This window comes from Octodon degus, unplaced genomic scaffold (assembly GCF_000260255.1).
Source record: "Octodon degus isolate 3935 unplaced genomic scaffold, OctDeg1.0 scaffold00026, whole genome shotgun sequence".
Classification (NCBI taxonomy): domain Eukaryota; kingdom Metazoa; phylum Chordata; class Mammalia; order Rodentia; family Octodontidae; genus Octodon; species Octodon degus.
In genome coordinates, this window is record NW_004524602.1 from 18299140 (window position 1) to 18312641 (window position 13502).

A 13502-nucleotide genomic window follows, 5' to 3' on the forward strand; every position below is an offset into this window, starting at 1 on the left:
CACACCAATTCACCCAGTCCTCCTGTCCTGGAAGTGGTGGCCTTGCAGCTTTTCTGAAGAAAAATGGCAGAAGTGTTTTTTTTTTTTTTTTTTTTAAACGCCGAATGCCTTCAAGGCATGCCTGGCTGTATTGTGTTGTGGGGATCGAACCCAAGCAACCTGAGCCTGACTGTTTTGTTGAAGCAGCCACTTAAAAGAACTGTGCTACCGGGCAGGCCCCCCTAATTGTACTTTCTTATGATAATGGCAATAAATCCTTCAACTAGCAAAAACGTAGCTCTGTATACTCCTATATTGATTTTTGTGCTTTTATTAATGAAAAATTTTATTTGAGAAATGTCCTAACGAATTTATAATGTACAGTAATTAGTTACTGTTTTTAATTCTTATGAAAAAAATAATTACACTGGTAGTTAGGTACTAAAAATCCCAACTAAACTAATTTTCAGTACATCAATTTTATTTTAAGAGACCTGGTTAGTCTAATTTCCTGAGTTTTTAATCCTCTTCTTTCTCCTCCTCCTCTCCCCCCTCCTCCCCTCTTTCTCTTCTTCTTAATGTATTTGGTTGTTACAGGGTCTCACTACACAGCTCAGACTTGTAGTGATTCTGTCTCGGCCTCCCCAGCACTGAGATTACAGGTGTGCACTGCTACACGTGGACTCTTGTGGCTGGCTCAGCCTGTCCTGGGGGCAGGGCTGGCATGTCATGTGGTGCTGGGGCTTGAACTGCGGCCCCTGTGCTTGCCTGAGCTTGTGTAAGCAGGAACCTCAGTCCACTGAGCTATCTCACTGGCCCTGTTTTAAGTTCTTAAACTAAAATTAATAAAAACTTGCTAGACTAACCATACCAATCAGTACCAATGAATTACTGCTCTCATCATAAATGCAAAATACTGTTGTAAAAATGCCTATTGTTTTGCCCAGACACACTTTCTTTTAAAGACAGAATTATTTTAAAACAAATAGTAGTAAGGGGAAAGGAAGTCCAGTCCTTTGCTATGACAGGATAATTCAGTCGCTCTGGATGACATAAAATAGAAAGCCTTACTTTGGGTGATGGACTTAGGTTCAAATTTGGACCTCAGCATGTATGAACTGGTGGAGTCTGAACAAGCTACCATCTCCATTGAATCTCATTTTCCTTATGAATAAAGAGGAGGCTGGCTGTTAATATCTAAATGACAAGAGTAGTTGTGAAGCTTAAATAAAAACAAAGTTCCCAGCATAGTTCCTGGCAAAGAACACTCCCTACCATCATGTTAGTTTCTGTCTCGCCTTCCCCAGATTCCATCCAGAGAAGCATGATGTTCAGAACGTGTTTCTAGCTTGGGTATTTTGTTTCTGTTTTCTAAAACAGGATTTTGCTATATAGCCCGGCTATCCTTGAACTCACTATAGCTCAGGCTGGTCTTGAACTTAGGACAGTCCACCTGCCTCAGCCTTCTGAGTGCTGGGGTCACAGGCATGTGCCACCGAGGCTTGCTTTAGTTTGAATTTAAAAATTTATTTATTTGTTTGTTTGGTGGTACCAGGGATTGAACTCAGGACCTTGCGCTTGCTAGGTAAGCACCTATTCCACTGAGCTATCTCCCCAGTGAATTTTAAAGTTTAAATTTCTATTTTATCTCTCATAAGATTCAAATAACCCTCTGATACAATAAAAAGACCATCATGTCTATACTTGCTACAGACTGTATACCTGAAACTAAGTTTACCCCAAAGTTTGCAAAATCATTGATTTGAGGCCTAAACAAATGGAGGATGCTTAGCTGTGTGAGAGGTTGGAACTCTGGTCTTCAAAGTAAAGAAAATATGGCAGTCCTTTCCTCTAAATTTTTCTCTTTTTGATAGCCAAGAAAGATTCTCTACCTCTCTGGATAAAGGGTATTGTTTATATCAATCAGATAACTGAATGTAGTCTGAGATATTAATTAGAAGGCTCAGAAATTCACTATTCAATGCTATTTTTTTAAACCTTGAAAAGACATGAATATATATGTATATATATATTTTTTTTTTTTTTGGTACCAGGAACTGAACTTAGGAACTTGAGCTTACCAGGCAGGTGCTGTTACTGAGCTACATACCCTGGCTTTCAAAATTTATTTGCTCTATCAAAAACACATCTTAACACCTTTTACCACAATGCATAATACAGTTACATAATAAAAGTTACATATGACATAGAACATTAATTTCTTTTCAAATAATGGGGGAAAAAAAGAGTTAACACTTTGGCTTTTCTTTTCTGCATGTATATACTCAAAACTGTTGTATTTCCAACAAGACCATACTGGCTACATAAATTTAAGTAATAAATACAAAAAGCCTCTTCTTCTTTGAATAATCTGTCTTTTCCTAGAGTCTCTTCAGTTTCATGAAAGATCATAAACACCTTTAAATATATGGAACTAACTTGAAAACTAAAATAAAAACTGGAAAAGGAAAGACATTTTGTTCAGGATCAGAATTGTGCAGGATTTCTCTTTCTCATAACATTTATAATGGGATGTTAAAAATGAAATGAATGTGACCTTATTAGCACTGATAAAAAATGCTAATAAAATATCAATCTATTCTATTATCTTAGTTCAAATTTCACCTTTTCAATACAAGAATTATATAACAATTCATAATTCAAGTGAGGAAGCATGTTTTTCTTACATGTAGGAAGTGTTTTTTTTTAAATGAAATTGCTAGCTTTCATTATGAAGCACTGACAAGCAAACATTTCCTATACACTAACATGATGTGTTTACAGTCCTAACACAAAGTAATTATATAACACAATTGCCTTAGTGAAGCAAACTGAAGCTGTTAGAAACTAGTACCTTTTATAACCAGAGGAAGACAAAAATAAAATACATAGGGTAGGGTCTATGATTCAGAAGGTCTAATACAACATCCATTTTTCAAGAACATATAATAAGTCACCTCTGACCGACACCAGACACAAACTATCAACTTTCAGCTATACCTCTCTACCGCACCAGTCCTGCCATCTCCTGTGAGCCTGTACATACTCGATACTATCCTATCAAAGCTGTCCCTGCCACAAGTGCTCAGTGTAGAACAAAGACACATGTTGTTGACAGTGATCTGTGCTCTCACAATAAAAATCTAGATTCAATTTGAGACATAGCGTCTCTGCTTCAGGAATTCTGAATAATTAATTTAACTGAACTTGTGTGTACGCGCACATGCACACACCCCCCATAGCACCTTCAAAGACTGTTTTACTTAGAATTGGACACAAAAGAAAAATATTTTCACATATGAAAGGCAGCTGGTTAGGAAATTATTAGAGATCAAAATTTCACTTACATTATCCATATAATCTACCTCTTACTTTCTCTAAAGGTCTGCTTCCTATGGGCAGTTGGAAGACATACTTTCAGCGAGTTCAAAGATATTTTGGCTTGTCATATAATAAGAAAGCTTCCCTAAAAGTTCACAAGTAAATGACTGGCAGAATCCAAAGAGGCCTTACACTAAAGCAGTCAGCAAGTAAAAAAGTGCTTTTCTTAGTTCTCTGTCCCCTGGTCATGGCTATATGCTACTTTAAAACGTGTCAGCAGGCAAAATGGGGAAGGACATATACATCTGATTTTACATTTATATCAGAATGAAGTAGCTAGGATTTTTATCACTTCAAATATTAATAATCCTCCCTCATACCACCGAAACCACATATGCAATGGTCACAAGACATCTAAGGGAAATTACTTTGGGGAAGATTAAGGAAAAAAAAATACTGAATTTTTGGGACACAAACCGAAGCTGTTATTAGTTTGACATTTTAATGATGTTTATCAAGTACTTTACAAAGATAACTCCAATTAAATCTCTCAAAAAAGTTCATTCTTTTTAAAATTATCAGAATCTTCTAGGGCTTTAAAGATAATTTTTGCATAAAGTATATTATTTAATAGATACTTAGTATAATTATATAATTTAAATAACCTATGTATTTAAAAGAGAAAACCTAATGATATAATAAAGTATTATTTTAAACACCTAACCATGTGCTATAAACAGACCAGAAAAATATTTTTAGAATATGTATAAATGCATTCCTTTAAAGATAGTGATTTATTTTATGAATCTGCACAGGGTCAAAATCTTAGTATGATTAGAAGCAGATGGTTCCCAGAAAAGTCAGGCTCTGGACCTGCAACTCCGAACAGGAAATACGGCCCTCACTGGCGAACTGTTTCCCTAATCATTCCCAGAGCTTCAGACTTGTTATTTTTACAAATATCTACAATGACTCTCATCTTTTCTTCTATCTACAAAGCATTAAATAATAATAAATGTGTATGTGTGCATATCTTAAGTATAAATAACATGTTTACAATATACGAAAGCACATGAACAAATGTACTTTCAAGTTCATTGCAGGTAAAGACATAAGGCTAAAAATAACTCACCAATCCAAGTTTATTTTCTAAACTACTTAAAAAAAATAAAACCAACAACTATTGAATAACTGTAGAAGACATGTCCTTATTAACACTACTGGTATGATCTAATTTAAAGCTGAAAAGAATAAAGCAACACCTTACAGGTTTTACTAAAAAGCAATTAAACTACATTGCTTTCTATTAAACAAGTCCTTTAGAAGTCATATGAACAAAGAGAAGGGCTTACCGCTTTCCCACTGTAGTAATACATCAGGGAACTGCTGCCCCTTCCTGGGACAGGATAAGCACAATGCATGTTGGTTCTGAGAATGTTCTCCTTTGCAGCTAGTGCGCACGGTTTTTCTCCAGGACGTACATCCACTCAGGCGAACAGAAAGTCCTAAGTACTATGCACTCACACACGGTTCTACTCAGAAGAAACTCATGCAAAACAGGACTGAACCAACTCTCAGAGAACACAGGGAGGGCTTATGCTGGTAGCCACCCTTTCAATTTCTATCAAGTCCTTGTACTGGTGGAGGGTACCAATTAGACAAACTTTATGGTATTAAAATAAATTCATTTACAAATTCTAAATAAAGAAACAAAATGCTCTAAAGATAATGTTCCAAGGAATTACTAATTCTGCCACACACACGCGCACGCACACACACACACACACACACACACACAGGCACACACAAAGGAAGCACACTGACAGGTCTTCTGTTAACTCTGCTTTTAGTTTTCATTAGCATACTTGTGGTGGGAAGTCCTTGCTTGCTACACCTCCTGCAACATTACCACCTGGCACTGCCTAAAGTAGCTTCCTATTCTGATAAACACATGATCAAGCAATCAGGAACTGGAAACACTAAATCACATACATTAAAATGGATCTAGACAGTTAAGCCTTATACAAAATCACTTCCTGGAGAGAGCAGACCATCTTTTACTAGCTAAAACAAATCATGCCTATTTTTAAGTTATAAAAAATGTATTAAAAGTTAAAAGGAATATATTTCATTCAAAAGTTTAAAGATAGGAAAAATTATTTAAAAAGTCAACTACCCATTATTAAATAAAAACATTGCTAATATAGATTTTTAGTTATAAAGTTCCTTGAATTTCTCATTTCACAACATGAATAAAAAGTTTACAATGAAATGTGCTTTCACAGAACACCAATTTAAATTGCTCAATTGCTAACATGCAGTAAGCAATTGAGCAATTTAAATAGAAAAAAATCAAGCTTTATTTTTCCCTTTTGTGAAAGGCTGGTGTCACGCAAAGACGAAAATGTACACAGCAGTTAATAAACTAAGACTTCCTTGAAGTCCTTCATCTAAATTCACTATTGTTCTTAAAGAATACTTTATTCATGTTAATGTCCAAATTTCTCAGAAAGGAAAAAGTAATCAGGGTGGGAATAAATGTCTTAAATTTTTTTTAAGGCACTGTAATACTTTGAGTCAAAAGGCTTTAAATGTCGTGTTCAAATACATGTTTTTCTCTCATAAAAAGATTTTGCTATTAAACAGTTTATCAATTTATCTTTTGATGTGAACGCTAGCCCAGAAACACCGAATAGCTCAATCTCTTTCTTCTTGTTCCACTCCAGCAAAGCCTCTTTGTGCTTGCTCCTTGGGTGCCTCCAAGGTTCCTACAGGACCGAGCGACTCAGAGGTGAGCCCATCAGCTGCAGAAGGAGCACACCACTTTAGTTTCAAGGCAGCTTCCCGCAGCAGACGCCACGAGACAGTCTACGGATATTCCATAAGGGACCAAAAAGCCCTCATGCTTGTGAAATATATTGATCAAATCAAGAGTAATAGAAGTGGACCAGACCACAAGGCCATCTCATCTCATAGTATTTCAAAAGCTAATGGTATCGGAACAACAAGAAGCCTTCCCACACTCTCCAGATAAAGAAAAGGCTAAGCAGCAGCTGCAAAAGAACATCGCCGTGCAGCAGGCTGCTAGCACGCCAGTCTGCAGAGCGGTGTGCAACTTCCCCCTCCTGAGAGACCACAGAGGCCCGCTCCAACCCTTGAGGACTGTGTAACTGGCTCTGATTTACAATTAACAATGCCATGTCTTAAAACCAGTCAAGTAACTTTTAGTCTTTCTTGTACTTTCTCTATTAACAGAATTGCTACTTAAGGGAAAAATTATTTAAAATACAAATTTCCTTTTTTTTTATTAAAAAACTTTAATTTTCAAAAGAAATGGAATAAGGAGATGAGGGAGCTGTAATATATTGATAATACGTACTTCTTCATTTTCTTTCTATAATCATTGCTCTAGCATGAGAAGAATTTATACTGATTCAAAAATGCACCTGCAGTAGTGAGGCTCATTTCTCTGGTGCTGGACAGAAAGCGGCGCAACATGACCCCGACCATGCAAGTGTGGCAACAAAAGCACAATGATAACAGCACCACCTCATCAGAAGCCCTTCAGAGGCATGCCACAGAAACCTGAAGGGAAAACCGGACATTCAAGCTAAAAAGAAATTCAGGGTAAAGACAAATAATAAACTCAAGCTTCTTGTGCATGTCCTTAAGTCAGTTTGCTGAGCAACAGGGTGAGCTCTGTTCCTAACCTAGGCTCTGAATGTGAAGCACAACTTCAAATGGCTGCTGAGTAACTGCACAAGTTTCACTTTTCTTTTCGTTCCTTCTCTCAAAAGCACACAAAACCCATACATGTGAGACCTTTCCTGCATGCCAAGCTACCCAAATCATCTGGCGTACATGCAGCCGAAATTGAGATTAGATGTAGAAACGTCAAAAGCAAACTCTATGTGTACCTGTGTCTATGCAATACTAAACGTATCCCTCAAAAACTGTGTATCATTAGGAAAACTAGTGGGGATTTAAATAAAATGTACATGTTTGTTATGGCAAAGTCTTTTGTCATACAAAACTAACATCTTTTTGAAGTTGGCCTTACTTAAAACAAACTAAAACGGGTTAATGGACTTCATTTGCTTTGCTACAATTATAAATTATCTTCCATGATAAAAGTCTTTTTTCTCTTCCTCAGAATTTTTTTTTAAAGAACTATGCAACAGCTGCAGTACAATTTTTTTTCCTAAGGAGAATCAAATTACAGGAAAAAAAATGCATATAGATGGATCAAGTGCTGCTCTTGTCAGTGCAGTTGTTTAATCTCTGCCGTTTTTTCCTTAAAGGAACATGTCAAGGGTTAATCCTGTGACTCAGTCTGACAAAACGAGTCAGCTGGAGACAGGGCCAATTTCAGGCAGGGGTGCAGTCTGCACAGGAACCCTCAACTGTCATGCACTTTCTATTCTAAATTTTTTCCATCTACAATTGTACATAATTATTACATATTATTCTAAGATTATATAATCCAACTCAATACTGTCATCTAGTCCAATAATCTAAATAAATCACTAAGTTTTAGAGCAAGATGGGCATTATGATATACAAAGGCAGCATGATTAATGAAAATGTCAGAAAAACTTAAAAAAATACACCTTGTAGCTGTACATTTTTAATAGCTAACTAATGATTCCTGGTTGAAGGATTATCACATTTGACTGAATTTTCAAACATATTTTCCCCTCAAATGTTTCAGGATGTCAGGTTTATTGCTATTGATCAAGCAGAGGCCTAACCTACATAGAACAAGTTACACTGTGCAATTTACAGCTCTTTTTTGAAGCATTAAAAAGAAATGTTTTAAAGAGCAGACAAGGGTGAAGACTTTTGGGAAACTTCAGCTTAAATTCCAAGCTTCTTTACAAAAAGTGTCTTCTTTTTATGGAGTTAGACAAAACCTCTGGGAATGACCTATGTAGTATGTTGATATGTTTTATTACCTCATCTTTTTTTCTGTTGTTTGAAACATTCTAGCAGTCATTAAAAAAAGTCACGGCTTAAGCAAGTAACACAAACTTCTGGTCAGTTTTCCAACGAAAACTTTAACTGAACTAAATTCAGTTCAGCTACCAGTTAATTTTACTGCGCATTCTTCTGAAACAATCAAGCCAATATCTCCCTGTCCTCAAAAGCCAGCTTATTTGACTAGAAAAAATCCATAGAAATTTCACCATTATTTCTATGTGAATCAATTCTTGGAAAACAGACTTTCAGGGAAATAAATGAAATCAAACTTAAAAATTCACTATGATTAATTCCACAGATAAACTACAGTTCCCTCAAGGGTAAAACTTAGTGAAATAATTTCCTGGCTATAACGGAGGTAAGGGTGAGCGTATATTTAAGGGTATAATAAATGACAGAATATACAGTAGACAAATTCAAAACAGAAAAGCCCTCCTTCCCTGATGCCTTTTCTTTCTAATTGAGCTTGGACAAAAATGATGTGTGCTAAGTAATGTCTGCTAAATGTGTAAAATTGTAGTTAGCCTGCCAACTAAATCAGATACATCACATACCAAGCTTTATATCTAGACATCATACTGCAGATTTTTCTAGTATGTGCTCCAGTGCAAGAAAGGCAATCTGAGGAAAATGTTTTCTAATATCCTCATATTTTAGCATTTTTTAAAAAAATGTATACAGTACAGGGTCTACAGGGTCTCACTACACAGATCAGACTTGTAGTGATTCTCCTGTTTTCAGCCTCCCAAGCACTGGGATTACAGGCCCACGCCACCATGCCCAATCCCAATTGCCTCTCAGTGAGCCCTGGGGGCAGGGCATAACTGCAGGCTGGGGATCAAACCCCAGTCCCTGCACCTGCCTAAGAAGGCATATTTTTTTAAAATACAAATTTACTTTTATGACAAAATGAGTATATGAAAACTCCAGTGAAACAGCATATCCCTCTTAAACCAGTCCACTAACATTCAATGCATAGTAAAGATAACTGTGTTCTACAGACCTAAAAATCATACAGTATTTCCTATTCAATAGCCATTCTCATTCTGCTGCTCAATATATTAGTGTGTAATTTACAGCTCTTTTTTGAAGCATTAAAAAGAAATGTTTTAAAAAGCAGACAAGGGTGAAGACTTTTGGGAAACTTCAGCTTAAATTCCAAGCTTCTTTACAAAAAGTGTCTTCTTTTTATAGAGTTAGAAAAAACCTCTGGGAATGACCTATGTAGTATGTTGATCTGTTTTATTAGCTCATCTTTTTTTTCTGTTGTTTGAAACATTCTAGCAGTCATTAAAAAAAATTAAAAGGTTTCAAATTACTATTTTTCTAACATATGAAAATCTTAAATACCAAAGACCAAATCCTGTAAACTGTGCTTAGGTGATACTCTAAGGAAAAAACTCCTAAGGCTATACTTTCAGAGATCAGTTCTATAGTATGTTAAGGAAAAAACTCCTTCAGTTAAGCGTGAATTATGAGTGCCTGAGTATTTCCCAGTACCAGACTTGCTAGCACATGTTAATGATTAGTCTGAGGCTGGAGGTAGTAGTGCATGCCTGTGATCCTAGCTACTTGGGAGGACTGAGACAGAAGTATCACACTTTCACGGTTAACCTGGGAAACTTTGTGGGACTCTGTCGCAAAATAAAAAATAAAAAGTGTGAACACTATAGATTAGTGGTAGAGCAACCCCTGAGTTCAATATTCACTATCACAAAACTAGCTAAATAGTGGGCCGGCCAAATAGCTCAGTGGATTAAAACACCTGCAAGCAGGTGCAGGGGCTGGGGGTTTGATCCCCGGGCCTACCATGCTGGCCCTGCCCCCGGGGCATGCGGAGACTGCAATTGAGACTGGGCGTGGTGGCAGCGCAGGCCTGTAATCCCAGCTCTTGGGAGGCTGTAAACAGGCAGATCACTATGATTCTGATCTAGTAGTGAGACTCTGAACACCCTGTAGACTCTTCCCTAAAATACAAAAACAAACAAACAACAACAATAAAAAAACACATACACAAAAAACACCTACCTAAATAAAAATGACTCGGGATGCAGCTCAGTGGTAGGGTGTTTGCCTAACAACTGCAAGACACTGAGTCCTTTTTCCAGTGCTGCCAAGAAAAAATCAGTTTGAGTAGCACTACTGGTTACCTGGTTGCTGGGTAGGAATAACGATCATTACCACACACATAAAGCACATTTCTTGGAGCTGGGGGTGCTGCTTGGTGGTAGAGTACATGTTCAGCATGTGCAATGCTGCACATGTACTAGGGTCATCAAGAGGACAGAATGAAATGGACCCTCCAGGCCACATCCAAGGCACAGCAAAGACAGAGAGCACATTTCTAATGGTCTCTTGAGAAGTATCTCAAGTCTAAAGTGAGTTTTAGAAATGTTTAACAATTAACAAAATAGAAAATACTCTTCTGAATAGCCAATAGAAATAATTAGTAAATAACCAGCATTTTTAGGGGAAAAGATTATTTAATTCCCATTTTAACAGCTGTATGACTATATTGAGAAAATCTAAAAAGTTATATCCTCTGATGGAGAAGTCACATGTATCTCTTTCTCACATAAACAGTACTCCCTAACATCAACACTAACCAAAGCTTCACCTGCAAAGGTCCTAAGAGGCCCTATTAAGTACTCCTTCCAGTGAGACAGAAATATCATTATTGAGACTATGTAAAAGCTGAAGCAAATGGCCTGTTTCTTTTGCTCAAAAATGCAACATGACAAGCTAGTTCTCTGAAGTTAGCAGGAGGCCCTCTATCCAATTCTGAACCTCGTGGTTTTTCCTTCCCCATGTACACTATAGTTTGTCACTTCTCAATGACCACTTAAAATAACACTGTAAGGAGAATCATTAACTGTATTGCAACTCAACACTCTTCCTGCAGATGGCTCTATATTCATAGGAAGGCCTAGTCCCTCCCTTCCTCTCCCTCTTTCCTACCCTGCATGTTTAAGTCAAAACACCAAAGATCCTGTGTTTTAAAGCTCCTCTGTAAACTGATATTTTAAAGGGCTCTCAACAACATGGTAAGTTTTTTTTTTTTTTTTTTTTTAATGCATTTGGTTGTTACAGTGTCTCACTATGCAGTTAGGACTCATAATGACCCTCCTGTTTTCAGCCTCCCCAGCACTGGGATTATAGGTGTGCGCCACCATGGCTGGATTCAGTGGTTGTCTCAGCTTGCCCTGGGGCTATAGCTGGTGCAGCATGTGGTGCCGGGGATCGAACCACAGTCCAGTGCTTGCCGAAGCCTGCGTAAGCAGGAGCTTTAGTCTGCTGAGCTATCTTATGAGCCCCAGGACAAGGTTTTGAACTTGTTGAGCAATATGACAACAAAAACTGTAAGGAAATAGCTATTATTTTAAATCATCTGTAAAGGATAATTTTTGTGAACATTGTCCTGGGTTACCTTTCTCTTCAAGAGTATCAACCACCTTTTGTTTTTTCTTTGAACCTGTGCAACTTTTTTTTTTTTTTTTTGAGCTGGGAAGTTTCAATTGACAAGAAATGAAACAGCACCAAGATACTCAATTTTATTTTATATTTATTTTTAGAGTCCAGAACTAACCTTTTCATAGCCTAGTGTCCTAAGTATATGCAACCTAAAGCTCTAAATAACTTGAACACTGAGTTACTTCTGGTCATAATTTATATTTTGTTTCAGTAAAAATTCTTCTGGTGATATTAGTTTTTAATACTTCCTTTCTATCTTTGAATAAAAACTGAGAATCTAGCAAAATATCTTTCTTCACATTTATAATGATCAACTAAACAAGAAAAGCTAATTATTGCCATACTTCTTGGAAAAAATCATACAGATCACAAATTCATGAGAGGATTTTTTTTTTTTTTTTGGGCAGTAACGGAGATAGAGCTCAAGACCTTGTACTTGCCAGGCAGGTGCTTATGCCACTGAGCTATCTGCCTGGCTTTAAAAACAATGATTTCTTATTTATTTATTTTTGTATTTTAAGGAAAGGCCTACAGGGTGTTCAGGGTCTCACTACTAGCTTGGACTCATTATGATCCGCCTGTTTACAGCCTCACAAGAGCCAGGACTACAGGCGTGCGCCACCATGCCCAGTCTCAATCACCCTGTCAGTGTGCCCTGGAGTAGGGCCAGCATGGCAGGCCCAGGATTAAACACCTGGCCCCCGTGCCTGCTTGCAGGCACTTTAATCCGCTGAGCTGTTTTGGCTGGCCCCTGATTTCTTACTTCTAAATTCTGATAGCCATTCTCATCAAAACCCAAATATTTTATTATGAAAACATCCTAATGGCCTAAAAGAATTCCTCATTCACAGAAAGTACATGGTAGCTAATGACTACAACAGAAAGAATTCTTATATTCTGGGGAAATCTATAGGGTGGAGTCAACTCTAATAGGTATGTCTCATTCTCAAATTGCTCAAGAAAAAGATGCCTTCCGCCCTTTGTTTTTGCTAGGGATCAAACCCTGAGCATGTCATGTCATGAGTCCTAATTAAAAAAAAAAAAAAAAAAAAATGTTTAAATGTATCTTTAGTGATGTTGCAAGACACTGGTAACTTTTGATTTCAAAGTAAAATTGAGCTGGGGATATAGCTTAGTGGCAGACATGCTTCCCTAGCAGGCACAAGGTCCTGAGTTCGATTCCCAGTACCAAAGAAACAAACAAACCCCAAAACATGCCCTCTCCCCCAAAAAACCAAAGTGAAATCAAACGTAAGTCAGAAAACCTGAGAATGGTTTTGCTTATTTATTATTAATACTAGAGTTCACTTAAATTCATGGAGACTAACATGAAAAAACGTATTTTCAATGGATAGAAGATTCTCTTAGTTTTTTTTATTAAATATTAATTATATATCTGAAACATGATCAAAAAAAGAATCCTACTTCGGTTAAAAATGATTCTCAAGGGCTGGTGAGATGGCTCAGTGGTCTAAAGCACCTACTTAGAACAAGCTTAGCAAAGCAGAGGGACCGTGGTTCAATCCCCCAGCACCACATGCCAGCCAGCCCCGCCCCCGATGGGCTGAGCTGGCCACACACACACACACACACACACACACATAAATAAAAATTAAAAAATAAAAGCTAAAAAAAAAAATGATTCTCAAGCTACTGGAGACTGCCTATTTAGCTTTCACAATAAGGTTGGACTAGAATAAATATGGTTATTAGGCACACATACATCTAAGTTTAAATTAAAAGCAATATGT

General features: G+C 37.1%; 1 protein-coding gene across 8 annotated transcripts in view; it reads right to left on the reverse strand.

Moving 5' to 3' along the window:
• Tcf12 (transcription factor 12) overlaps positions 1 to 13502 on the reverse strand; it is a 396809-nt gene that overhangs the window by 59886 nt on the left and 323421 nt on the right. The window contains exon 1 of one of the 8 annotated variants that reach the window (XM_004628874.3): positions 4653 to 4826. The exons of 5 other annotated variants lie outside the window; for them this stretch is intronic. In XM_004628874.3, coding sequence (XP_004628931.1) covers positions 4653 to 4721 — 69 coding nt within the window. In that variant the 5' untranslated portion in view covers positions 4722 to 4826. Of the gene's footprint in view, positions 1 to 4652; positions 4827 to 13502 lie in introns of those variants that run through there. 2 more of the 8 variants (XM_023712453.1, XM_023712452.1) reach the window with 2 other exon arrangements.